General features: G+C 57.4%; 1 protein-coding gene across 2 annotated transcripts in view; it reads left to right on the top strand.

Annotated features, from left to right (window-relative positions):
- CRYAA (crystallin alpha A) overlaps window positions 1-21,092 on the top strand; it is a 36,331-nt gene extending 15,239 nt beyond the window's left edge. The window contains exons 2-4 of one of the 2 annotated variants that reach the window (XM_037837528.1): window positions 16,894-17,134; window positions 18,878-19,000; window positions 20,305-21,092. In XM_037837528.1, the coding sequence (XP_037693456.1) occupies window positions 16,946-17,134; window positions 18,878-19,000; window positions 20,305-20,505 (513 nt within the window). In that variant the 5' untranslated portion in view covers window positions 16,894-16,945 and the 3' untranslated portion in view covers window positions 20,506-21,092. Of the gene's footprint in view, window positions 1-16,893; window positions 17,135-18,640; window positions 18,721-18,877; window positions 19,001-20,304 lie in introns of those variants that run through there. The other variant, XM_037837976.1, reaches the window with a different exon arrangement.
- Window positions 21,093-26,872: the final 5,780 nt, after the last annotated feature.

Genomic DNA, 26,872 nt, shown 5'->3' with positions numbered 1-26,872 from the left:
TTTTCTGAGAGAAGCCAACTTTGGCCATAGGCCATCACCCTCTTTTTTTGGCGACGAGAGAGAATATGTGTCTTCTGGGGCCCCACTGAGTTTGTCACACCCTCTGGGAGGTGGTCCCTCATCTGAGCTTGTCTATGAGTCATCTCTCCCATGGAGCTTTAAGCTCCTCGGGGCAGGAACGGAGTCTATATTATAATCGTATTCAATCAGAGTGGCACATGGTAGATGCTTAATAAAGATTTAGTTGCTTCTGATTCTGCCAGTCTTCACGTGGAAGTGGCTGAAAGCAAACCTGTGGGAAAGGGGCTCCCTGCCACCCCAATGGCCAGATGCATAATCTTCGACCATTCCCATGAAATCTTATTTTTCCCTTTCTCCTTGCTAGTATCAACCAACTCTGCCTCTTCTGGGTGGTTCTATTCACTAAATTCTCTGGGAACTCTTTGTTCGGCACGTCAAGCTGGGAAGTCTGCCTTGGCCACAGAGCACGTCTGCTTAGAGCTGCTTCCCTGGAAATTCCACCTCCGGGGCTGGGTTAGCAGCTCCCCATGTGCTCGGTGCCACCCGGGACTCACCACCCTCAGTCGTCCATGCAACCATATTTTTTCACTGCCTCCTCCTATATAGTGATGGGGATATAGTGGTGAACCAAAGAGATGAGGATTCCTGTCCCCGTGGAGCTTACCTTCAGGGTGTACCACTTGGCTTCAGGCTTTGGGTTGAGTTTGGGTCTGTGCGGGGGCTCAGACTGAGGGTCAGCGCCCCTGGGGATACTCGTCTCGGGGTGCTGCACCAACCACGCGAGCATGTGGAAACCCCCAGCTGGACGTGGCTGACACTCCACCCACTCACCCTCCACCCCCACGGCAAGTCACAGGGCACGTCAGGAGGAAGACTGGGGAAGTCACGCCACCTACCCCAGCCACGTAGGGTCATGGGTGGAAGCCCCCCGATGAGGTGTGTTTTGAGTCAAGACCTCGGGTTGTGAGGGAGCGAGCTGTGGCGGTAACTGCAGGGAACAGCCTCTGTGCAGGGGGGACGGGGGCTCCCTGCTGCTCCGAGCTGGCAGGAGCAGCCCGTGTGGCCAGAGTGAGGGACAGGGCGGGGCCGGGTCACCGTAAGGATTTCAGCTTCTGTCCTGGGCGAGGCGGGAGCTCAAGGCAAGGCCCAAAGCGAGGACCACCAGGTTGTGCCAGGGTCCAGGGGAAGAGCGGGAGGCAGGGGTTCCTGGGGCCAAGGGGTGATGGCAGGACCAGCTGTGTCAGACACAAGAGCTCAGGCTGGAGGAGGTTGGGTGTAGAGTGTAGGTGGCACACCAGACTGGCAAGAAGTGGGGGCACTGGAGACGGCCCAGAGCCCCCAGGCTTCCCCATAGCTCATGCTAGTCTGGGTGGGGTTTGAGAACAGCCGTGGAGTCCGGCATGCCCCCCGTGTGTCCCCAGGGCTGGCTTGGCTCACGGTGACCTGGCACGATGGGCTGCACCATCCAAGCCTTTCAGGAGACCATGGGCACTTACCTGGAGCTGACAGGTGACCAATTGAGCGAGGGGGACCACACACCAGGGTGACCACAGAGCACCTCAGACAGGGGTCCTGGAAAGACCCCGTGTAAGACCAGGCTTGGTTGGGTGACTGGGGGATCCAAAAACAGGGGTTTGTTCTAGGTTGGGTGTGTCAGAAAGCAGGGGTGACTTTATGGTCCAGGAAGAGGGCGCAGTCGCTCGTTTAGCAGGTGAGGGAGCGTCAGACATAACTACAGAGCGGCCTGGCCTTGTTGAGCTTGTCATGGCCGAGGGTGACCTTTCTGGGGTTGGCCCACTGTCCCCCAGGATCAGGGGGCTGCCCGTTGTTCTTTCTCCACCCAACGAGGTTCTGCAGACTAACACCGACTCCGCAACCACGGTTTTCTATTTGTACAGGGTAGACACTGACGCCCCTGGCTCAGCTGTTTCTGTGCTGGTGGTGGGAAATTTTCAGCAGCAGTAATCTCGGAAGAGATGTATTTTCCTGGAATCCAGTGTCTCCCTTCCTCAGGCTCACCCTGTTGCCCCACACCCTGGCCCCGTGGCCTCTGGGCCCACCGTGGCTAAGGGACAGTTTCTGGCAGGCCATGTCTTCTGCTTCCCTGCTGGGGCTCCTGGGCCTTGGGGACACTCGGCCCGCATGGGGGCCACAGACGCCAGAGCCCGCGTCCTCAGGAGGACCTTCGCCACAGAGGGGTGGCGGCCAGGGATGGCTTCCCCGGAGGGTGCTATGGGATGGAGCTCCAGCTGCCCACGCCAACAGTCCCTTCCCTGTCTCACCCTCCCCCTGGAAGCACCCCCAAATACAGGACCAGCCTCCGCATCCCTCTCTGTCTGCTTTTGGGGGGACCGAGAGGAGACACCCACACTCCCTGCCCATTTCCTCCTATGAGGGTTTCTCCTTGACTGCACCCACCCTAGCTGGGAGTGGGGGTTCCGTCCCCTGTGCAGCGGCCAGGCCAGGAGGGGCTCGTGGGTGCTGCCATGGTGGTCCGGGCCCCAAGCTGGCCACGCTGTTCCCGTTCTGTCGTCACAGGCAGCACGAGTGGCCGTCACTCTGGTCAGTGGGGGCGGGCAGGGGGCCAGCCGTGGCCCTGCCTCCTGGGGGGTCCCTGAGCCGCCTCCTGGTCACCCTGTGTCTTGGTGGCTTCCTCCGCAGGAGGGGGTGCCAATGGCTCCGACATCATAGGCTTTTGGGGAGGAATAGTAGGGTCATTCGTGTAGAAGTTAGAACCGTACCTAGCAGAGTGGCCGCACTCAGGGACATTTGTTGTTCACAGGCGCAAATGTGCTTTTCACACCTTAATCCCCACCCCGGTCAGGCGTGGCTGCGTTTGCCTCTGTGCATGGTTTGTCAAATTGTTCCGCCTTCATTTCAGCTTTTCTCCTGGGAATTTTTGGTCCTTTGGGCCTTCCAGATGCCCAGGATGGAAGCACCATTACCTGCCTCGAATAGTTTTTTTTCAGGGAGGGTCGAGATAAGCCCCAAAGTGAACGTTTAATCTAGCCCTGGCGTCTAGATACAGAGCCACCTGCGGAGCTCCGCTCTGTGCTTTCACACGGACGGGGATGTGTGGGTGCTGCCACAGTTCCCAGGTGGGCCCGGCCGTCTGCTCTCCCGCAGGTTCTCCACGAGGAGCTGGAACTCACCTGTCCAGACAGGTGGATACCACAAAGGCAGGCCCGCTTACGTGGAGACGAAGAAAAGGTAACCACTCACGAGCTGAGCAATCGCCTATGAAGCTAAGGAGCTTAACTCCAGAACAGATCCAGAGAACACAGAAGAAAGAAAAAAAACAGACATGAGCAGAAATTATGGAAAAGGAAACAACTGCCATAGAGAGGCTCAACCAAGCCAAAAGCTGTTTCTTGAAAAATCCAATAAAACTGATAAGCCTCTCCAGATTGACCAAGAAACAAGGTGAAGAGAGGTAAATAAACAATAATGAGAATGAAAAAGCAAACATAGCTATGAGCTCAGCAGAGATTAAAAAGGAGGTCAGAGTATACAATGAACAACTTCAGGGCAATACATCTAAAAACGTGCACAAAGTGGTGCATTAAAAAAAAAAGTGAATTGATGACTTGTCAAAATTTACTTCCAAATAAAAAATTGGAAGTCTTCAGTTATTAGGAAAAAAAAATTGAATTAGTGGTAAAATATACCCAAATAAAAATGTCAGGCCTTGCTGTTTACACATCAGTTCTATCTACACTAAGGGAAGAGGTAAATTCTTCCAGAGACAAGAAATATAGGAAACATCCCCTTCCCACCTTCATTTTATGACGCGATCATAGTCTTGATATGAAAACCAGATAAAGACAGTACAATTGTGAAAGAAAAATTACAGCCCAGGTGCATTCACAGACGTGGATGCACAATCCTAAATGTAAATGAGCAAACCAAACCCACTGCCCTGCCCCCTGCCTGCCCCAGGAGGCCGGGCTGGGCTGAGGCTCACCTCCCAGGCTGACCCCACGGCTGCCCAGAGGGGTCCGGTCAGACAGATCAGAACGGGGAGTTGGCGCCCTTAGGGCACATTCGGCTGAGGAGAGACAGGAGATGGGAGAAAACAGCAGGTAAACCATTCGCCCTTCCTTCCCTGGAGGCCGTTCGGAGATGGGCTGGTTCTTCCCAGCCGCTCAGCCCACAAAGCACCGCGCTGTACTCTCTTCCCATCCTCCCTCCCTCAGTTTACCTTTACCCTCACCCTTACTTGGACCCTCCCTGTGATTTTACCTCCCACACAGGCTCTGCTTTCCCGAGAGCCCAGGCTAAGGTGACGGCTAACCTGTGCTTATTCCAGCAACGCAGGGTGGGTTTCACAGCAGACAATTACTTAACACCATTCGCCGTTCAACAGATCAAAAGAGAAAAATCACACAGGACCTTTGCCATAATGCAATCAAAGCTTTAGAGAAAATAATCTACATAACAACCATAGCAACGCGTGGACTTTGTTTGGATCTTGATTCAAACAAGTCCACTGTAAAATCACATCTTTGAAACAATTAGGAATGTTTTACTAGGGACTAGGTTTTAGAGAATACTAAGAAATTATGATATGAAATGGAATCGTTGTTATTTAAGAAAATGTCCATGTTTTTAAAAGGAGTGCCCTGGAGTATGTAGGGGTCAAAGTATGTGATGTCTGGAATTTGCTTTAAAATACTTCTGGAAAGATGAAAAGGGATAAAAGAAGCAAATGGGCCAAAAATCGTTTTATTGTTTAATCTGACTGATGAATATATGGTGTTCATTGTACCATTTTCTCTGCTTTTGAGAATGTATGGAAATCTTTGTAATAAAAATTAATACAACATCCATTTGTCATAAAAAAGTCTCTTGGCAAATAGGACTTCATTAACCTTACGACATTTTTGAGAATTGGCAAATAATTAAAAAAACTATCATTACTTGCAAATTATGTTTGTCTAGAACCCATCAAAAATCTATAGGTAAATTATTAGACTTAAGAAAGATTAACAAGGTTGATGCAGATAAATTAACATACAGAAACCAATCACATATTTGTATACCAGCAACAGTTGGTTAGAAAATGTAATTTAAAAATATACTTTCTTAAATAGTAATTAAAATATAAAGGACCTAGGAATAAGTCTGAGAAGATATGTACAAGCCCTTTATGGCGGAAATTATAGAACTTTTTGAAAATATCATAGAAGACCTAAGTAATTTGGGAGCTACACCACACACGCAGATGGGGAGATTAAATAGCATAAAGACCTCACTTCTCCCCAACTGAACCATAGGTTCAAAGCTATTCCAATCAAAATTTTTTAATAGAATCCAACAAATTTATTCCCAAATTGAGGTGAAAGAAGAAAGAGCTAAGAAAAGCTGAGAAGTCTTGAGGAAGGACCAGGTAAAGGGTGTAGCCTGTCAGCTACTTGAACTTTCTAGATGCTCTAGTGCATAGGACAGTGTGTTTTGCTTAGGGATAGAGATGAGGGCACAGCAGCGTAGAGAACCCGAAACGGACCCAGCACACGTGGAGGCTCAATTTGGGACAGAGGTGGTGTTGCCCATCAGTGGGAAGAGGCTGGAAATGCACCCCGCCCCGTGCCATGACAGTTGGATGCTCATATAAAAACAACACTGGCTTCTCTACCTCTACCTCTCATTGCACATAGAAAAGTAATTCCCAATGGACATAAAAAGCATAAACCATAAAGGAAAAAATGGGTTAAGTTTGACATCATTCAAATGGAAAACTTCTATGTTTTAAAAGGTGCCTAAAGAAAGTGAAAAGAAAAGACACATTTGCCACACATATCATTGATGAGGGCTTAGTATTGAGAATAATGTCTATAAAGCAATAGGAAAAAAAGATAATCCAGTAGAAAAAAAGGCAAAAACCCAGCAGGCGTCTTGTATCTAAACACATTTATAGCAGCATGGTTTATACTAGCAAATAAAACAGTGACGAACAACAACAAACACGCACACAAAGCCAAGCCTCCAAATCCAAAAAACCAAAACCAAAAATGAAAAAATAAAACTGGCATCAGCCAAGGGGCCATCAAAGGTAGAAGGATGAAAGTCCTCTGGAACAGGCATGTAACGGACCATAAGTGCATGCACCAACAACGCGTCAATCTCAAAATCAATGTGAGTGAAAATAAAGCCACAAAATAATACATTTCTGTACGATTCTATATATGTAAAGTGCAGAAAGAGGCAAAACTGAAGAATGTGCTATTTTGGGATGCAGACACACAGTAAAACACAGCAAGATGGGAGGACAGAGAACCACATCACTCCGGAATGTGCCATGGGGGGTGGGCCGCACACAGCCCTCAGACCCATGGGGTCCTGTCGCCCGAGCCGGGTGGGGCAGCTGTGCCCATCCTGTGGCCGTCAGCCGTTAAATGGAATACAGGCCGATTGCCCAATGTGAAACGCTGGTAACAAGTGGTGAGGTCAGTGGATTGAACTGTCCACAAGGCCCGAGGACTGCTGCGGGGGGAGCAGCAGGTAGAGTGAACTGTGCAGGTGGGAAGGTGGGGGTTACAGTAAGGGGAGGCTAGAAACCCAGAATTCAGAGGCGTTGAGAAGTCCAGGGTGTGACCGTGGAGGGGAGGAGGGGAGGCTGAAGTGGGTGGACTAAAATCTGGATGTGGGAAGTTGTGAAAGCAGCCGTACTGCATGTACTGTTTTCACTTAGCATTAGATCATCAGCATTTCTTTCTAGCCATCCATCATCCATCCATCCATCATCCATCATCCATCCGTAATCCATCATCATCATCAATCCATCATCCATCATCATCCATTCATCTATCTATCCATCCATCCTTCATCCATCATCATCATCAATCCATCATCCATCATCCATCCATCCATGATCCATGATCCATCCATCCATCACCCATCATCATCATCCATCCATCTGTCATCTATCCATCATCCATCCATCCATCATCCATCCATTATCCATCATCCATCATCCATCCATCCATCATCCATCATCATCCATCCATCCATCCATCATCTATCTATCCAGTGATTTATCTATCTAATCTATCTATCTATCATAAACCTACCTACCTACCTGTATCTATCTATCCATCCATTGTCTACCTACCTACCTACCTACCTCTATCTATCTATCTACCTACCTACCTATCTATCCATCATCTATCTACCTACCTATATCTATCTATCTATCTATCCATCCATCATCTACCTACCTAGCTACCTACCTATATCTATCTATCTATCATCTATCATATACCTCCCTCCCTACCTGTATCTATCTATCCATCTATCATCTACCTACCCATCTATCTACCTACTTACCTACCTACCTATATCTATCTATCTATCTATCTATCTATCTTCTATCCATCTCCTTGAGCACCTGGCTGTGCAGCGTTCCTCTGAATGGTTGTATGGCACTGTGACAGCCTCCTTTGACAGGTCTGAGTAGCTGGAGCAGGGCGCTGGCTTAGGCAATGCTGCCCCCTGGAGGTCGTCCCTGTGTCCTTGGCCATGACCTTCAATCCCTGGACAGCAGCACCCCTTCAGGGACCCAGAACCCAGATCCCAGCTGTGCCCCTGGCTTTGCCTGGGGCCAGGAGCCCCGGGGATGGTACTTGTTTACAGGTCTCCGGGGGGCTCAGGCGTGCACGTTCAGTCTGAGGACTGGGGTCCGCAACGGGAAAGGGACAGGGCAGGGAGAAGACCCACAATCTTGGGAGCCTGGGATGATTGGCTGGGGGATTCCTGGGCACTATGGGTGGGAATAATCAGGGAAGAGACCGCACCTTCTGCTTGGAAGGTAGGGGCTGGGGCAGGGGACCTATGGGAGCCCACTGGGGGCACACTGGTCATTTAACCCACTTCTGTCATTGGACGTTCTGGCTGTTTCCATGAGATTGGCCATTTAAGTATCTTCCTTGTACCTAACTCTTTGTGATCTCTCTATTTTCTTGGGCTAAATCCAGGTGTCAGTGTGAATTCGGGGAACTGGCCCTTTATGCCGTGCAGCCTGTTGAAAGACAGATCAGAGTTGAGTTTGCAGACGATGCATTTTGTTGAGGACGCCAGAGTTTTGCTGCAGCAAGGAAGCTGGATCACTTGCAAGATTGGAGGCAGCTCCAGGCTTTTGGGGTTGGGGGGGGGGCAAATGGTTTTTATAGACAAAAAAGGGAAGTGAGCTGGACTCCTAGCTGGGCAGGAGTTTGTCTGTCTTATAGGGGCAGGTTTGGGCAGGTGGGCTTTATTTTGTTATGGGTCAAATGTAATGAACTAGGGGCTTGGTTGGTTGTCTGCGGCTGCTGCCTGAGTGGGGATTTCAAATTTCAAAAGATAAAGAGGAAACTGAAGAGGGGGTTCCAAGAGGAAGTAGGGCCGGGGATTTTTGGCTCTGAGCGTCCCCAGGGCTTTCTCTATATAATTGTATCGAGATAAAACCTGCCCTCTCTAGGCTGTGGGCTGGGGTAGAAGGCGGGTGGGCTGGGGCTGGCAGCTGTTAGGGAAGTCCCGAGCCCCCCAACAGCTGTCTCTAAGCGGCAGGGCATCAATGCACTCCTTGTGCAACTTGGGGGGTCCTGCTGGCCTGGCAGACCCCCTTGTACCCCCCAAATAGTCCTGGTGGTACAGTAAATTCTGTGGGCACCCGATACCTTTGGGAATTCAGAAATCTAAAGGCTTCTCTTAGGTCAATGGGCTGTGGGGGTACGTGGAGAGCAGAGACCTAGGAGCCACTCTTCCTTCTCCTAGGAAATTTCTTTCCTGTTCTTTTTCCTCTCAGCATCCCCACAAGTTTGAAATCTCATAAAATGCCCCACGGCGGAGTCCTCCCTTGGGAAGTGGGGGCTGACCCAGTGTGGGGAGACCCTGCAGACGCTGTGCGGCTCCCTTAGATGGCTGCCACCTGGTCCAAAGTGGGGTTCAGTCTTGGTGAGGCTGGCTGAGAGCGGGCCCCCCACAGCCAACACAGGGCAGACTGGGGGGACCGGGCTCCTTTCTAGGGTCCCACAGGGGGAAGTGGGAAGCCACCTCTGTGCCTTGACCCTGGGGCTCTGCTGCCCCTTGCCCCCAGTTGGGAAGTCCTGGGGACAGCGAGTTTGAGCTGAGATCCCAGAGTTTGTGCAAGGGTGCAGACCCCTGCCCCAGCCATCAGGACACCTGACGCTGTAGCTTAAGCCCGAGCACCCCCACTTTCATTCCCTGGGACCCCCCTGGGCCCATGGCCACCCCGCACGGCTGCCCTTTCGCCTCACCCAGAGTGGGGATGGAGGCCCTGAGACCCCTCTTCCCTGCCACCTGTTTAAACGGGGCCGGGCTTAGCAAACTCTTCAGGTAATTTATCCACAGCCTCAGAGAAGGTCATTTCAACCACCCCAAACTGTCACCGTTACAGTAGTTTTTATGAACACGTATCTAAAATACAAAAATTAATAAGGTTGGGTTCCTGCGTTTGCGTGGCGCCGTGGCTCACGGTTTTAGGTCTAGGCTGGTTCTGCTGCTGTCGTCCTACGTGGTGGTCCCGGCCCTCTACCCGGTGCGTCCCCCCAGCTGCCTTCTGCCTCCGGCCTTCCTCGCCACCGTCGCCCGCTGTGGGCGGGATCATCTGCTCCCTTTAACAGGTGAGACCTGTCAGGATTCGGTGTCCTCCTGGGGCCCCGGGTCACGAAGTTCACGCTGGGACTCAAACCAGCTCTGGGCGCCGTTGGACCCTCCTCCCAGGACCCCTGCCCCCGGGCCTCCTTCCGGGGCCTTCCTCCCTGCCCACGCCCGCGGGATTTGCGTGGGGGTCTCTCTGGCCTCTGGGTTCCCAGGGGCTCGGCTGGGGTGGGTGCCCCTCCCCTGTTAGTGACGCGCTCACTCAACTCCGCCTGCCTTCCAGGCTCCCCGCGTGCGCTGACTGGTGACACGCCAGGAGCAGGTCTTTGCAACCTGCAGAAGCGACGATGGGCTTATGTGCAGAAATGCAAAGATTTGTACACATCTATGTGAACAGATCAGCACGTGTACAAGCCAGGAAGACCCAGTGGAAAAATAGATGAAGGAGACGGATGGGGACTCACTGGAGGAAGAGCAGAGGGGGAAGAGAAGCTCAAACTGCCAAGTGCCCAGAGAAACGAGAAACATTTCACCCCCCCACCCCACCCCCACACAGTCAGTGAGCTAGCACTTTGCTCCCGTGCCAGAAATGATTGCTAATACCTGGTGTGGGTGAGCAAGAGATGCAGGCAGACACAGTTCTGTGACCTTCGTCCATGACCTAATGTGTCCTGACAGGTAGTGAGCCCCCTGTCCCTGGGCGTGGGACAGAATTATCTATAAATTCCTGAAGGAGAATCACCACTCAAACTTCACTTGTGCCACCTTCAGATGATGTTTGAAGGGCCGCGGTGGGGTCTTCCGTGACCTCTGCTGCCTGATCGCTTTGTCCTGGAAGGGGCCAGTTGGGCATGAGTGGCCTCCCCGGCTCCCTTCTGGGGGCCCCAGGGTGGGGATCTGCAGTGGACAGAGCCCGTCTAACCTGCTGACCTAGCGAGAGTCAGGGCCAGGGTTAAGCCAGGCCATTCCGGTGGATTCCACAACAATGGGTGGGTTTGGGGTGAGCCAGCGGGGGCCTGAGGGGGACCAGTGAGGCTGCTCGGCCCCCTGTCAGCCAGTGGCAGCCGTGGGTATTGAGTACATTGTTTAGATGAGATCAACACCGGCCTTTGTGCGGCGAGGGCTGTGCTGGGCTTGCAGACAGCGGAGGCCAGCCCCCCGGGACAGGCTTAAGCTGGCCCCGGAGAACAATGGGCAGCGGCCCCCAGGCCCCCGGCTGGGAAGGGGGCACTCAGGACCCAGCTTCCTGCCTGCTGAAGGGCTTTCCAGGGATGGGGAAACACATCCTGACTGGTCCCAATTTGTTCAGTTATCAGGGAAAGATGACCTCAGGGTTTGCAGCTCACAGCCTGCACCCCAGTCGGGGTCCCCAACGCCCTCACCCCCTCCTGCACCCTCAAACCCTGTACCTCCGGGCCTCGCTCAAGGCTGGGGTGACCGGCTCCACTGGCCTCCCCAGCTCCTGGCCACCCCGGAGGGGCCTCCACGTCTCTCTGCACACTTGCTACAGGACTGTCAGTGCAGGGCAGGGGTGATGGTGACGGGGACTCCCCAAAAAGTCAGGGCCTGGTGGGTGTGGGCACAGGGCCCTTTCCAGCCGCCGGGGCCAGTCCCTGGAGATGGTGGGGGGAAGGTCAGCTGACCCGTGCTCACCCAGACCTGTAACTGCACCCCACAAGGAGAGCATGGCTCAGAGGCAGGGGCGGGGGGTCCCCAAGAGTGAGCACCCATCCTCCTCACGGGGGCTGCAGGGGTTGGCTGTGTCTCCCCACTCCCCCATTTTCCCTCTCCCAGCTGCAGCCTAGGGCCTGGTCCGAGGGCCCCTCCCCACCCCCAGGTAGGAAGCGGGGGGCAGTCCCTGCTGTCCCTTCACAGACGGGGCCCAAAAGCCAAAGCCACACACCTGCACACTCGGCTGCGAGAGCGTCCCATGTCTGTCCTGGAGGTGGCCTTGGGGGTCCGGGGCTCCGGCTGCTCTCTCGATGGCCTCTCCTCGCATAGGTAGATCGCCCCCCAGGATGGACAAATCCTCCAAAGCAGCCCCGTGGCCCCACAGACGCTGCAGCCGGCTTCGTGGGAGGAGGGTCTCGGTTGGGGGCTCCTGGAAGGAACCAGTGGACCCCGATTGGGCCCCAGAGACCCCACGGAGCAGAGAGCAGAGCAGCAGGACAGGAAGGACCTGGGACCGTGGCCCCCTCCCAGCGCCAAGGCTGATGGGGCCAATGTGTCATTTTGAGGTTACAATTCAAAATTTTCCATTTTAACCACATCCGAGCATACAATTCAGTGATATTAATTGCACTCACGGTATCGTACTACCATCGTCTCCATCCTTTACCCATTGGGGGAACTCTGCACCATTGGCCTAACCCTTACCTCCCCTGGTAACCCGTCACCTGCTTTCTGTCTGCGAATTTGCTTATTCTAGGAATTTCATATAAGTGAGGTCATCCGATAATTTTCTTTTTGGGTCTGGCTTCTTTCACGCAGCATGACATCTCAGCTGCACAGAGCATCTTTCCTTTAGACAGCTGGACACTATTCCCCTGTATGGACAGACAGCATTTTGTTCATCCTTTCATCTGTGGACAGACACTTGGGTTGTGTCTACATTCGGCTCTTTTCAATTATGCTGCTATGAACATTGGTGTACAGGTATCTATACAGTTTCCTGCTTTCAAATTTTGGGGGGTAAATACCAGGAAGTGCAATTGCCAGGTCATTTGATCATTCTATTTCCAAGTTTCTGAGGAACCACCAAACTGATCTCCACAGGAGCTGCACTGTTTTACATCCCCACCCAGTGTATAGGGCTTCCTATTTCTCTCCACCCTCACCGACACTTGTTAATTTCCATTTTAAAAAAAATAATAGCCTTCCCAGCAGGTGTGAAGTGGGATTTCATTGTGGTTTTGATTTGCATTTTCTGATGAACAACGATGAGCATCTTTTCACGTGCTTATTGGAGAGATGTCTATTCAAGTCCTTTGTGCATTTTTAATCGGGTTGTTTGTCTTTTGTTGTTCCTGATTTGTTCTTTAGTTTTAAAACAAACAAACATCAATTAAAAAGAAGGATACATTTCCATTTTAAAGATATTGTTCAAATTCAGTGAAATACATCATGCACAGACTGGCACTGGCACTGAAGAACGATACACCTTGCAGTTTGTGCCTGGTTCCACAGTTTTAAATTTTAAACACAAAGAACTCCAAGATGTCTCAGAGGATGAAAATCTTGCAAAGGCCCCAGTTCTGCTGCTCCTGGGTGCTGTCTTCACTTGTTTGAAGTCTCCTGCTTAAGTTCAGGAGTATGTTGGAGCACAGGGGTTGGCGATGTGGACTGTTCCAGAAGTGAGCCCGCCGGTCGCCTGCCATTAAAACGAACATCCTCTCCAAACTGGAAACCGAGGCAGGTAGTGTGTCTGCCGTGCCGGGGCCACCTGCTTAACTGGTTGCTTACCTGAGTGGTTCCACGTAACACGTTTATAAAAGGATAAGAAAGAAAACTGCTGATGTAAAATTACACACAGATTATGTAGCAATCGTTTAGAACTTAAACCTGCAAAAGACACCCCCTCCTCAAAGCCCCCAGGGAGGAGTATTTTGTCACTGAGATTATTTAGGCTTGGCCGTCCACGGTGATAATAAGAAGCAGAGTCTTAGTGGACCCTAGTTTGAAAAGCAGGGACTTGGCTTCAAATGCCGAGTGCCCTGCAGCCCGGTTCGACTGGTGTGAGTCAACGAATGAAGACGTTGCTGAGTCAGCAAACCGGGCCAGAGGGACCCCAAAGGCAGCTGAGCTGGAGGTGATATGGGAGGGCCCTGGACAACCAATCAGAGCTTTGGGTTGAATTAGGCTGTATATTTAGAAATGCGAGCTGGAATTGACAACTATCGGCTGCACTCCCTGTAGGCCGTGAGTTCTACTGAGACTGGCTACCCCAGGCTGGTGAACAAGTGGGGAGCTCGGGCTGTCCCGGGGATGAGGTGGGGGGCACAGTGCTGCTCCCCACCTGTGGTTGGCTGAATGAGGCCCCCGAAGACGTCTGTGTCCTGAACCCAGAGCCGTGCATGTTACCTGACGTGGCAAAGGGGAAATAGGTTGCAGATGGACCTCAATGTCCTATCAGCTGACCTTAAAGTAGGGAAGTTGTCCTGGGCTTGTTCTGGATTATTTGGGGGGCCCAAGGCCATCACAGGGTTCTTTGAGGGGGGACGAGGAGGCAGGAGGCTCAGAGGCAGTGATGTGATGGGGGAGCCCTCGGCCACCATCCCTGGCTCTGAAGCAGGAGGGAGGGGCCACGGGTCAAGGAATCAGAGGCCTCGAGAAGCCGGAAAAAGCCGAGGAACCAATTCTCCCCTGGAACCTCCAGAGGGAGCCAGCCCTGCCCACTCCTTGACTTGAGCCCGTGAGACCTGCTTCGGGCTGCTGACTGTACCCTGTGGGGTAATAACATGTTGTTTAGGCCACCAGGTTTGTGGTGATGTGTGACAGCGCCTCGGAAACAAGCACTCCCTGAGCTGGGTCTGAGACGGCTCCCACGTCCAGAGCCTTCGCAGCGGGGTGGGGAGACACAGGCACCCGCTGACCTGGAGGCCGGTCCCCGCAGCCTCAGCTGGTCCCGCACAGGACCCGGGAGGCCCCACCACACAGAGGACACGTGGGGGTCCCTCACTGCCCGAGGGGTGTGTGTGTCAGGGGGGTGAGGGCCTGGCCACCCCTGAGTGTCTGAAGGACTCGCGCCTTATGCTCGGCCACCATGTGCTCATTTGGCCCAGAGGATGAGGTCAGGGCCCAGCCCCAGCGTGGCCCCTCCGGCTCTGTCCTGGCTGAGCCCCAGCCTGTTGGAACAACCACAGGCCAAGCCAGGCCCGGCGAGGCCCAAAAGGCAAAGGGGGTGCCAAAACCTCAGTATTTCCAGGCAGTTTTTAACACATCAAAATTAATGTGAAGATCCATGACGAACAGAATATCAACATTTTGAAGGAAGGTGGGAGAGTTTTCCAGGGTTTTCCTTCTGCCCCGGGGTCCAGGATAACTCAGCCAGGCAAGGAAACCCCTACACAGACGAGCCAGCTTGACACTGGCCCTGCCCCACCCTTCCCCGTGCCCATGGGACGGACAGAGCCAGCCCCAAGCTGGGCCTCCCACTGCCCCCCACACTCCCTGCCGCTCCTGGGCTGCTGCCCCTCAGCCAGGGTGGGCAGCTGGGGCCGTCACAGGGGACTTGTAGCCCCCTCCCCTTCTTATGAGCTGCAGGCCTGGGCGTGGGGATTGGATTGGGGACCCCGGTTTGGGCACATCCTTGGTCTCCGTCTGCATTCTGGTGGGCACAGCCCATGGTAAAGAGGGACAAGAGGGCGTCTCTAGGTCAGGGCGACCCCAGCGAAGCAGACTGGGCTTTAACGGACGCCAGGAGTTCTCTGTGAGCAGCGTGGAGTTCAAACAGAGAGAGCAGCCACGGCAGGCACCCAAAGCCAGAAGTCAACAGGACCCAGGACAGAAAGGAGCCGCCACTGCCACATGGACTGTCATGTGACAGGAGAGCCGAGGAACCAGCCCCGGATGCCACTGTCTTCAGGGAACCCTGCCGTTGGCTTGCTGACCCCTTCAATTTGGACATCTCCCAGTCACAAAACTAAATGCTGATAAATTCCCGACGTTTAAGCCAACCCATCGTAGGGTGTTTGTTTTAGCAGCACCCGGACACATGGCATCACCTTTCAAAATTCCGCTTTCCTGGTCTAGAAAGCAGGGTGATCTCAGGACCTGCCTCATGGGGTGGCTGGAGGGATCGCCGGGAACGGGCAGCAGGTGCCTGGCCCAGGTCTGGGAAGAAATTCTGCCCCCTGCAGCCCTTAATGTCTGCACCCAAATCTGGGCACACATTGCTCGACTCCCTGCAAGTTACTCCCTCTCCTTTGTATGTCTTGTCTCCCTGGTGAATTTGCAAACTCAGAGCAAAGATGGCAGCATAAGGAGTTTTCAGGGTCCTCGTCCACCTAGCGGGAGCTAAGCACAAAGCAGCTGCTAGGCAACACGGGAAGGGTCGGACCCCAAAACTGCTAGTTACGCAGGAGCTATGTGAGGGACGCTCTGAACTGTCCGTTCTCAGCCCTCATTCCATCTTCAACAGGGTAGAGGTCATTCTGCTTAAATTCCAGAGTCTTCTCTCTCACAGCCTTCCACGGCCACGGGTCTGAGACAAAATCGTCAAGATCACCACACGCGTTTGAGCGTGCATTGGGTCCACAAATATGAACTGGACCCTGCCTGGTCACTGGACGAGGGACCGAGGAGCCCACAGCTGGGAACACGCCTTTAACAAGCCCCGTGAGGCCCATGGGACTGGGCATCCCCCGAAACTGAGGGTGGGGGCAAGTTAGGGTGGTCTCCCCAGAGGCGAGTTCATTGAAAAGTCTAGAAGCCTCGAAACCAAGAGTAGCTGTGACTCGGCGAGTCCCCTCTGGGAGGGTGTCCTGAGGAGATAGCCGGGAGGGGGCACAGAAGGGGACAGAGTAGTTGTGGACAAGCCACACTGGGGCCACCGTGGGGCTTTACAGAGGACGACGTGGAGCTGTGTGCTGACGGGGACTGGTGCCTGGTGGGTCTCTGGGGAAAGCCCAGGACACTGTGTGCCTGCTTTAGTCGAAGCGAACCCATCTCCAGGCCCCTGTGCACCCAGGCTGCATGCCATGGAGGCCATGGGGCAGGCGGGAAACACAACCGGCTGACCCTGGCCGCGTCCAGCTTTTCCTTGGCCCTTTCTTTGCCGAGGTTTCTGTGATGAGTATGTGTAATTTTTGTAATCACTAACAAGTAGCAGAGCCAATTGTGTTTCTGAAAAAACAGGGCACACGTTCAGTAGCTGTGGGGTCTGGGGGACCAGTTGTCTGACTTCTGTGCCTCGGTTTCCTCATCCACGGACGAGGGATTGAGCCCCCACTCCCAGGGCAGCTGGCACGTGGGGGGGGGTCACACTCGCTCAGTCCTTGGCACATGGCAAAAGGGAGCTGGGGTCTTTGCCGTCACCCCGAGGCGAGTGTGGGGTGAGAAGCCCCTTGGGGATGTCCCCACACCCAGAGGTCCCCAGGAGCTAGTCAGTGCCAGCTCTGCGTCCCCACCGCCCGCCCTGCCCCAGCCCCGCTCCTGCTGACGAGGCAGCCTCCCCACGAGCGCGTGTGTTTCCAGACAAATCCCCCTGATGCCTCCTTTCTCTCAGAGGCGCATATAAGCGGGGCTCACGCCGCAGCTCCCCACCGTGCTGCCCAGGTGCTGGCCCCGCGTCTTGCCACCTCTGGGTTCCCGCACTGCCGAAGCCGACATGGACGTCACCATCCAGCACCCCTGGTTCAGACGCGCCCTGGGGCCCTTCTACCCCAGCCGGCTCTTCGACCAGTTTTTCGGCGAGGGCCTCTTTGAGTACGACCTGCTGCCCTTCCTGTCCTCCACCATCAGCCCCTACTACCGGCAGTCCCTGTTCCGCACCGTGCTGGACTCTGGCATCTCTGAGGTAAGGCCGGCGAGGGCCGTCAGCAGGGGCCGTGACCCTGCAGCTCTGGGGGGCCCTGAGTCCTGGAGGGCAGATGGCAAAGGCCGTGGCTCCACTGCCCTGCCTGGCCCCCACCTCCGCACAGCCCGGGGGTCCCCCTGGCCTTGCAAAGGCTGGGTGGGGGCCCTCATGCTCCCGGCTGCTGGGCCCCCCCTGTGAGACAGTCCCCAGCACCAGCCCCAGCCCATCACTTTCCCGGGCTTCGGGGTGGGGACAGAAGAGGAGGCAGCCTGAGCCCAGCAGTCTTCTTTTCCTTCCATCAGCTCATGACCCGTATGTGGTTTGTAATGCACCAGCCACATGCTGGAACCCCCAAGAACAACCCCGTCAAGGCAAGTTGGGTGGCAAACCCACGTTTTCTGTTAGCTGCTTTCCACAGTTGCCCTTCCGAGCCGAGGGAGCCCCAGTGCGGGTGGGGTGCACTGCCTCCAGGTCCAGATCGGAGGGACCCCTGCTCACGGCCTGCAGCAGAGCTGACCCGTCTCCAGCCAGCAGGGCTGCAGAGATAGGGCTCTCCCCACGGTCAGAGGGCCTCCCTCCTTCCTTCCCTCCCCACTGGTTCTGGGGTGCTGGCCCCGGGGGTGCGGTCTCGCCCAGAGGCTCCCAGAGCTGGAATGCAGTAATAATGCATTCCTGGGGCTGAAAGGCGGAAAGGAATGTTCTGAGCCAGCAAAATGAGAGAAAGTGCTTTGTGCACCGTGAAGCCCTGGGGTGGGGTGGGGTGGGGTGGGGGGCTGTCAGGCACCCTCACGTCCCTGTGAAAGGCAGACCTCAGTGCTGTTTACACAGAGACAAGGTGAAGCCAGGGTGACCGCCTAATCCAAATGCTCAGTCTAACCCGCCAGCCAACTCATAACCAGCCCGCCAAGCTAGACCCAACCAGGAGTTAACCCATAACCAGCTGGTTAATCTATAGCCAGCCAGCCCATAACCAGCTAGCTGACCCATAACCAACCAGCCAACCCATTACCAGTCAGCCAGCTAAACCCAGTCAGCCGGTCAACTCATAACCAGCCCACCAAGCTAGACCCAACAAGGGAGCTAACCCATAACCAGCTGGTTAATCTATAACCAGCCAACCCATAACCAGCCAGCCAAGCTATACCCAGCCAGCCAATCAACCCACAAACAACTGGTCAGAATATAACCGGTCAGCCATGCTATACACAGCCAGCCAGTCAACTCATAACCAGCCCGCCAAGCTAGACCCAACCAGCAAGCCAACACATAACCAGCTTGTCAATCTACAACCAGCCAGCCCATAACCAGCTAGTCAACCCATAACCAATCAGCCAACCTATAACCAGCCAGCCAAGCTACACCCAGCCAGCCAATCAACCCATAACCACCTGGTCAATCTATAACCAGCCAGTCATGCTCTACCCAACCAGCCGGTCAACCAACCATAACCAGCCAGCTGGCCCGTAACCAGCCCTTTACCAACCAGCCAGCCAGCTCACTCCCAGCCAGGCTGGCTCCCAGCCACACTCCCCAGAGCCTCGGTCACCAGTCACTGGGACTCGCTTCTGCACTCTGCGTGGATGGAGGTGGGCACCGTGACCCTCGGCTACTGTCCAATAGCTGGGATCCGGAGCCGCAGGGCCCCCAGCTGCAGCCCTGCCAGCCCACGGGGACCCCCGCCCAGCTCCGTCCTGCCAGCCAGCGGCTCTCTGGGCAAGTCTACATGAGGCCTTTGGCTTTCAGGTCCGGTCTGACCGTGACAAGTTTGTCATCTTCCTCGACGTGAAGCACTTCTCCCCGGAAGACCTGACTGTGAAGGTGCTGGACGACTTTGTGGAGATCCACGGCAAGCACAACGAGAGGCAGGTGGGCTGAGGTGGAGCCCCCTGGGAACCTGGTGGTCCCCCCTGTGCGTTTTGGGCAGGGCGGGGGTTGGGGCAAACGGCCAGGGCCCAGGGTCTGCTGGGGTATCCAGTTTGGAGCCCCGGACGCCCGCGCTCCAAGCAGAGGGGTGGGGGCATTAACAAGGACCCTGGGTGGGGCCGGATCCTGGCTGAGGTGTGGGTTAAGGTGCCCTTGTGAACGTCTGAGTCGAGGTGCCCTTTGGCCCCCACGTGCTGCTGTCGGTTACTTACACTGTCCATGCTTTGTGCGTGCTGACCGTCCACTCTCCCGGCCGCCCTGTCCCCTCGGCCCCTGGGGTCTCTGAGCTTCCAGGCAGCAGAGCTGAGTCAGGGCAGGCCCCGCAGCCACCCCAGGACCCCCGCTTGGCCAGACACTGCTGGCTGTCACTCAGCGGTCCCACCCCTCTCTGGGCAGTGCCACCCCCCACACTGACAGCTCCCGCTTTTTTGGAGACGCCTCAACCCACACTCGGAAGTCCAATTTGGTTTTGGGAGGATGTGGGGCAATGAAGGCACCCCGGTGGGGAGCTGGTGTAAGGCAGGACCTCTGGGTGGAGGAGGAGAGTGGACAGGGCTGTGCCAGGCGTGGGCACCCACGGGGGTGGAGGGTGGGAGGGCTGCATGCAGAAGTGCCGGCAGGGGTCTTGGTTTCCAAGTTGCTGAAGAAATTGTGGCTGTTTGGGGTGGGGGGGAGGGTGTGTGTCTCTCTGTCATCTTGGGTCCACTGGGGTCCAAACACTGCTCTGGAACATTCTTCCTGGCACTCTCGGCCTTGGGTTTTCCCACCTGGCAGAGGCGGAGGTCGGGAGCCGGGAGGCGGATCCGTGGGGTCAGGGCTGTCGAGGGCAGGGACAGCGCCCTTTATTCGGCCGTGGCCTCTGACCCTGGCCCCTGCAGGGTCTGTGCAGAGTCTGTGCAGGTCACAGCTGACGGGTCCCAGGCCGAGCGGGTCACAGCGGGTGATTCAGTTCGGCAGTGAAATGTGTCTGTCTGGGGGGCCGCGGCCATGGCCGTGAATGGCCCCAGGGAAGTTTCGGACCTGGGGGTGGTGGCCGGGTTCCCACTTGCCTCCCTGCCTGGAGGGTGCGGCGAGGCCACCCCCCAATTCCACAGGTGTGGTGAGGCCAGGAAGCCACTCTGGGAGGGGGACTTGGGTCGGGGGACGGCACCCTGCCCAGCGCCCGTTGCAGCCGCCATGCCTGGTCCGGGGGGGTCCTCCTCCGGTGTGGCCGGGGCCCCGCTGACCGCCGCTCCCGGCCCCTGCAGGACGACCACGGCTACATTTCCCGGGAGTTCCACCGCCGCTACCGCCTGCCCACGGCCGTGGACCAGTCCGCGCTGTCCTGCTCCCTGTCGGCCGACGGCATGCTGACCTTCTCAGGCCCCAAGATCGTGGACCCCAGCCACAGCGAGCGCACCATCCCCGTGTCCCGGGAGGAGAAGCCCAGCTCCGCGCCGTCCTCCTGAGCCGCCCCGTCGGTGCCCCCCGCCCCACCCACCTGGAGGCCGTGGAAGAGGCGGGCGTCTGTTTTCTTCTGCTTTCCTCTTTTCTGTTTCCTTTTCCTCCTCTCGGATGGGAAGAGGGTTTGAGAGAGCACCCGATCGAGCTTGGGGTCTCCGGCGTCGGGGGCTGCAGCCTCAGGGTGGCCCCAGCCCAAGCAGCGGCCAGCAGAAGGGGTGACCGCCATGCCACCCCTCCTTAGACAGCCGGGCTTGGGGGTTTGGAGGGCGGTCTCTGCCCACTGGGCGGTTGGAAGGGGGTTGCTGGTGGCCTCTGTGCAGGGCCCCAGCCTCAGGCTAGGGGGGGACACCCTTGGCTGAGGGTCTCCAGTGACTCCACCAGGTGCTTCTTGACACCCAAAGAGCCAGCCCCCGGGCAGCACCTGTGTCCAGCCCTGCCTGGGCCCCGTGTGGCCTGTTGCCGTGACCCACAGCCCTCTGGGCCCCTGGAGTCCTGCGTCTCTCACACCTTCTTCCCCCAAACCCTCCTCTATGTAGTACTGACTTGGGGGGCAACTGGCCACCCCAAGAACAAGTCCTGGCAGTCAATAAAGAGCAGGTGGCACAAGCACTCATGGTCTCGTGGTGGTGCCGTCCCCTCGCAGAAGTCGGGGCAAGGGTGTGGGGGTGGGGAGGGGCAGGTGGGGGTGCTGAGGGGATGGGGGTCTCAGCTCCTGTCGACCCAGCGTCGCCCCAAGTCCCTTCCTCTCTTCCAACCTGAGATGCCTCCCCAGACACCCAACTTTGCAGGGAAGGAGAGGGCTTTTGGGGTGAAGCGTCTAAAGGGGACAAGAGAGGACTCCTTGAGGGCGGGGAAGGGGGTCTAGGTACTGTGTCTCCAGTTCTCTTTGGGAAGTGGGGGTCCCCTGTGGGATGAGGCAGTCCTCTGTGGGACAATGGGGGTCCGAGGGGTCCGGGGCAGGAGACACCCCCTCCTTGTAACGTCCGCCTCAGCCTGGAGGGGTCTCTCCCATCCCCCTGGGCTGTTTTGAGGACACTGCCCGCGCCTCTCTGCCCAGACCCCCGGTCCCCAGGCTGATGAGGTCAGACCACAGCTTCTGTCAGGAGACGGGTCCCGGGCTCACTGTCAGGGGTGGTCTGGAGCTCACCCGGCGTCTCTCCTTCCTGCCATCATGGGGGGCCCAGAGGGCTCCGGGGTCAGGGCTGAGCTTCCCAGGGCTGCACCTCCACCCAGAGCAGGGCCTGTGTCCACACATCGGCCCGGAGCCCCTGCAATGGGGGCTCAGGCTGGCTTGCCAGGAGGGGCGGCTGCCCTCCCAGGGACGGGCAGGACCCCAGCTCAGAGGACATGGCTAGGGGGTCCCCATAGGTCCCCGACAGCTCATGCAGCAGATGGGTTGACAGGGTGGGGTGGGCTGTGAGACGGGGTGTGGGGCGGCAGATGTGGTGGCAGGTGGCATCTCTGGGAGCAGGGGCCGGGGCCGGGCGTCTGCTGCAGACCCCCAGGAGGGGGGCTCGTGGGAGTGAAATCCAGGAAACCATCCCTGCTCGATATTCAGTGAAATAGTACAGTGGTGTTTTCATTTCAAGTGAAAAGCAGTGCGTGCACACACACACAAACACACTCACACACACACACAAAGGTGCAACCTGCATCATCTTTATTACCCTGGTTTGGCCTGGGTGAAAAGAATGTTCCAGGTATCTGTGGGGGCTCCCTGAGGTGCCTGTTCCCCTCCAGCAGGACGCCCAGCAGTGGCCATTCTGCTCTTCAGTCACATCCGTGAAGAAGGGGGGACCCCATATCAGTGGCAAACCAGCTACTGTGCTTTGGGGTTGGGAGAGGATGTTCTGGAAAACCAGAGTCCCAAGACCTCCTGCTCCTGCTCGGTCCACACCAGCCCGGTGTCTTCAGCAGACCCCTCCGTCTTGCACTGTCCCCCTGAGTGTGCTGGCGGGGGGTGCCGTCCAGGCTGCCATCCAGGCTGCAGCGGGGAATGGGGTGGAGGGTCTCTTGGCTGCTGCGGGTCTTGTTGGGGCTGAAGGCTGGGAGGGCCGAGAGGCCACGGGGGCAGGTTTGGGAATCCCGGATCCCACTCGGCCTGGCCCAGGCAGGGGGCAGAGGGGCCACTGCAGGGAACGTTCCGGCAGCCCGAGCTTCCAGCTGGCTCTTGGGACCCGGGGACGCCCCGTCACCCTCCCCTGCACATGGCAGTTGTGACCGCTCCCTTCCCTCCCCCCGTGCCTCCCTGTCAAGCGTCCTCTTTCCTCACCCACCCTCTGCCCACCCACGGTGGTCTCCAGGGCCTGCTTTGCACCTTCCGAGCCGGCCCTGGCTTCTGGGGCAGGGGAGCTACGCCTGTGCCCTGAGCAGGTGTTTTTGGAGGGGCCGGCGGCCTGAGGGCAGCTGGGTGAGGAGAGCCAGCTCTGGCATCCCCGGCTGCCGGCGTCTGTCCGATGCAGGCTGTGTCAGTATCGCTGGGACGCACAGCGGGCAGCCTGCCGTCCCCCCAGCCCAGGGTCTTCCCTGGGGTCCCCACCTCCCTCCTCCATGGCTACTGTGGGGCCAGCATCACACTTCGCTGACCCACAACCTCGCCCTACAGCGACCCTGGGGTTGGCACCGCTGTGCTTGCCCAGATGAGACAGAAGGCTGCAGGCTTGTTCACTCGGCCAGCGGACGACCAGGCCCAGAACCTCCCGGAAGCGCCAACCTGGGTTCACCTTCCTCTCAACGGGTCACAGGCTCCAAGCTGCCGTTGCTCGGGCAGGTCCCTCGTGGCCTTTGCAGGGCGGAAGGTGAGTGTGCCCATGCTGAGGTGAGCTCAAAGGGCAGAGGGCACGGCCCCCTCCTGGGGACCCACTCCCGAGGCTCCCGGGCGGAGCTCAGCTTGTGTCCCCCAATGCCAGCCCCACAGACTGTTTCGGGAAGAACTTTTGGACTCAGGGGGGTCATCTGTCTGACCCCCTTCCCGCTCTCACTTCCACCAACCTGGTGCAGGCCTGGACTCCATCCCCAGCCCCCCTGCATGGCCCCCTCTGGGCCTGGCCACCAGGGTCTCCAAGGCTGCCCTCTCTCCCCGGCGTCCCTCCCTTGCCACCCCGCTGAGGCCCCGAACCCCGGTGGTGCCCCTCCTACACTCTGAGGCCCTCTGCAGCGTGGCTGCACCTGCCTCTGGCCTGCTCCCCCACGGTTCAGGTCCAAGTCAGCCGCAACTGAAAGACGGGAAGGGCCGGTGCTCCCCAAGCCAGCCCTTGGGTCCTCTAAAGTGCTCCCCAAATACAGATTCCGGGGCCCTGCCCAGACCCGCTGAGTCAGGCTGCTGAGTCAGAGCCGGAGGAGTGAGCCGGGAATCCGTGCTCTCCACGAGCTCTCCGGGATCGGAGAGGCCGGAACAGCTCCAGGAGCTCCTGGGGCTGGAAGCTGCCTCACACCCAGGCGTCTGTTTTCCCCTCCCGTCCTACCAAACATGGGGCGCCAGTGTGCTTGGGGGTCCCGGAGCAAGATGCTCTCCCTCCCCTCCTGGAACTTTGCATCTTGGGGAGCAGAACTGTCACCACCATCGTCACCACTGTCACCATCTCCGTCACCACCCTCACCGTCATCACTGTTGTCATCACCACGTCACCGCTGTCACCAGCAGCAGCAGCTGGAGAAGCATTAACTGGACGCCACTAGCCACCAGCTGTCCCCTGTGGCCGCCCAGCGGCCGGCGGCATCGGATCCTCGGGGGTGCGGGGTCCAAGGTCAGGTGGAGTCGGACCCAGGGTCCTCCACTGCCTGTTTGACGTCAGAACAGGGTCAGAACCGGAGGTGTTTCCTTGTTATATTATCCCGGGTGACGTGAGCTAGGGTGGCCTGGAGGAAGCAAGCTCCGGTCCTGGCTCCGCCGACACCTTGCGGGGTGGCTGTGGGCAGGTCTCCAGCCCCCCGAGGATTAGCCTCCCCACCCTCACCTGCTCCCCGAGGCCGAGATCCAAACGCGCCCGGAGAGCGTTTCCTTCTGTCCACGCAGCGCTGCGATCCCAGGACGCGCCACCAGGTGGCAGCAGAAGCCCGGCCGGCAGCCGGGACCTTGGCAGCCGAGGACGCGAAGCCTATCTTGAAGGTCACCTTCTGTCGCCCGGGTGGCCGGAGGCGGCTGCAGCGACATCCGCAGGGGCCTGGAGCACCAGAGCCGCCAGGCTGGGGGATGCCGGGTTCCAGGGGACCCTGCCCGGCCCTCAGGGAGCCACGTCCAGGGGAAGGCACAAAAACGGGCACGAGGGGCCCCTGGCACGTTTCTCTACCTAAGCGTGTGGGTTTCACCCGCCTGCCTGTGAAATGCTTTGACCAAGGACAAATCCCGGTCTGTGTCCACGCGGCGGCCCCGCGGCTCCAGCCAGGGTCTGCTCCCTTGCAGAGTGACGTCCCGCTGGCCTCCCAGGGGGGTCACTGCCCTGGCTGCCCCCGGCTCCATCGGCCATGCAGCTCGGCCCCCCTTCCTAGGAAGACTTGGGGAGGCGACACCCTCAGGGCAGCCCGAGGCGGCTCGTGGGGGCAGGACAGGGAAGCGCCACTGGCCTGCAGCCCCCGAGGCCCGATGCAGGTGCAGGGGTCACAGGTCAAAGGTCCTGCCCGCGAGACACTGCATGTGTCCACCTTGAGACCGGCCTGAGACCAAGAAACCACAGCACAGGGTCAGACGCTGCTCTAAGAACAGAGACGGGCACAGACGCCTTCTGGGGTGGCAGAGGTCAGGGCAGCCCACCTCCCGCAGGGGCTGGTGCCGCCACCCAGTGCCCACCTGGGAGTAGAAGGGGCTGTGGAAAAGGGGAGCGCCTGCCAGCCGGGAAATAGCAAACTGGGCTGCAGGCAACAAAGGCACTTATTTGGGGGTCTTAGAATTGCAATTTGGGGAGGACAGCTTCAGGGAACAGCCCGAGTCATGTCCCGTCTCGGCATCTCCAGGCTGGGGTTTTAAAGAAAAAAGATTAGACAAGTTGTCTGTGGGTGGTGGGCACGTGGGGCGCTCCAGCTGCCCTTCAGGCTAGAGAGTTAACTGAGGTCTTTACCTGGGGCTGGTTTACGGGGCTCTGGAACAGTGCTGCTTGCGGCTCTGCATGCTGCAGCAGTTTGCAAAAACAGGCTGAGGCCTGCCTAAGAGTCACCTCCAGAACGACCTCCCCATGCCACCTTAAATCTCTTAGCCATGGTAACTCTATTTTGTTTTATTTATTTTGACTCCCCGTTCAGGGTGGGGCCCGAGCGAGGCGTGACCTGGCGTTGGCTCCTGGGCACTGGGGTGGCAGCCCATCAGGCTGGGAGCCTCGGCTGCTGCCGGGCTGCCTCCAAGATCCCAACCATGCAGGGCAGGGCGGCCGGGGCTGTGCCCATGTGTGCAGGTGGCCGTTACTACAGAGACCAGGACACAAACACTCATGCATGCATGCAAATACACAGACATGTGCACATATGCATGCACGTGCACCCATGCAACACGACACGTATGTGCACTCAAACGCATGCACGCACACTCCCCTAAAGGTCACAGCCCAGCGCTGGCTCAATTCCCTCCCCTCCCACCGCACAGGCTTCCCGCTGTATCTGATTTGAAAACCCACAACCACCCCACAAGGATCTTTCCTTCCGGCGCCGGCACCTTGTCAGAAGCCCTTGCCCTCCATGTGCCCGTCGGCAGACCCTCTCAGATCAGGGAGTTTTTGGGGGAGACTTGACCTCCGTGTTGCTCACAGCTCTGGGTTTACCCTCGTGGTGCTAGAGAGCAGCAGGAGCGAGGGCAGGGTGGCAGGCTCGAGGGCACCCCCAGGTCGCAGGGAAGCTGTGACGGAGCTGCAGGCGGGTTGGGCTGCTCCTCTGCTGGGGCCCTGAGCTGCCCCGGAGCTGGGAGCATCATCCTTCTGCCCCCGCAGGGGCCAGGCATTAACAGGGAAAACGACGTGGTGCAAACGCAGCTTTGCGAAGCCAGGGCAGCACCTGTACACCGAGCCCCTGGTGGCATGGCGGGGGCTTGGCGGATGGTTGTCAGGGATGGGAAGGTGAGACCTGGGAGGCTGAGGCATCCGATATCTGAAAGAAGACAGGCTCCGAGTTCCACCTGCACTTCTGCAAGAGCTCCGGGCCCCCCACGGGGGTGGCACTGGGCTGGGCACAAAGGGCACGGAGGCAGATGTAGGTCTTTAACAAGCAGGCATGTGCCGAGAGCTCCACGCTGGTCCCGCTCCCGGGGCCCACGAGGTGGTAGCCGTCCTCTTCCCGTTTCACCAGGCAGTGGCTGGGCAGTCACCAGGCCCCAGAACTCGGGCCGCGAGGGCGCTGCTGTAACTGCGATCCCGGCTGCCTTCTCCTGCCCGTCCTTTCGCTCCCGGGGCA

The sequence above is a fragment of the Choloepus didactylus genome, chromosome 1, assembly GCF_015220235.1.
Source record: "Choloepus didactylus isolate mChoDid1 chromosome 1, mChoDid1.pri, whole genome shotgun sequence".
Taxonomy (NCBI): Eukaryota; Metazoa; Chordata; class Mammalia; order Pilosa; family Megalonychidae; genus Choloepus; species Choloepus didactylus.
The sequence above is the reverse complement of the archived record's forward strand: the minus strand, read 5'-3'. Positions and strand labels throughout refer to the sequence as shown.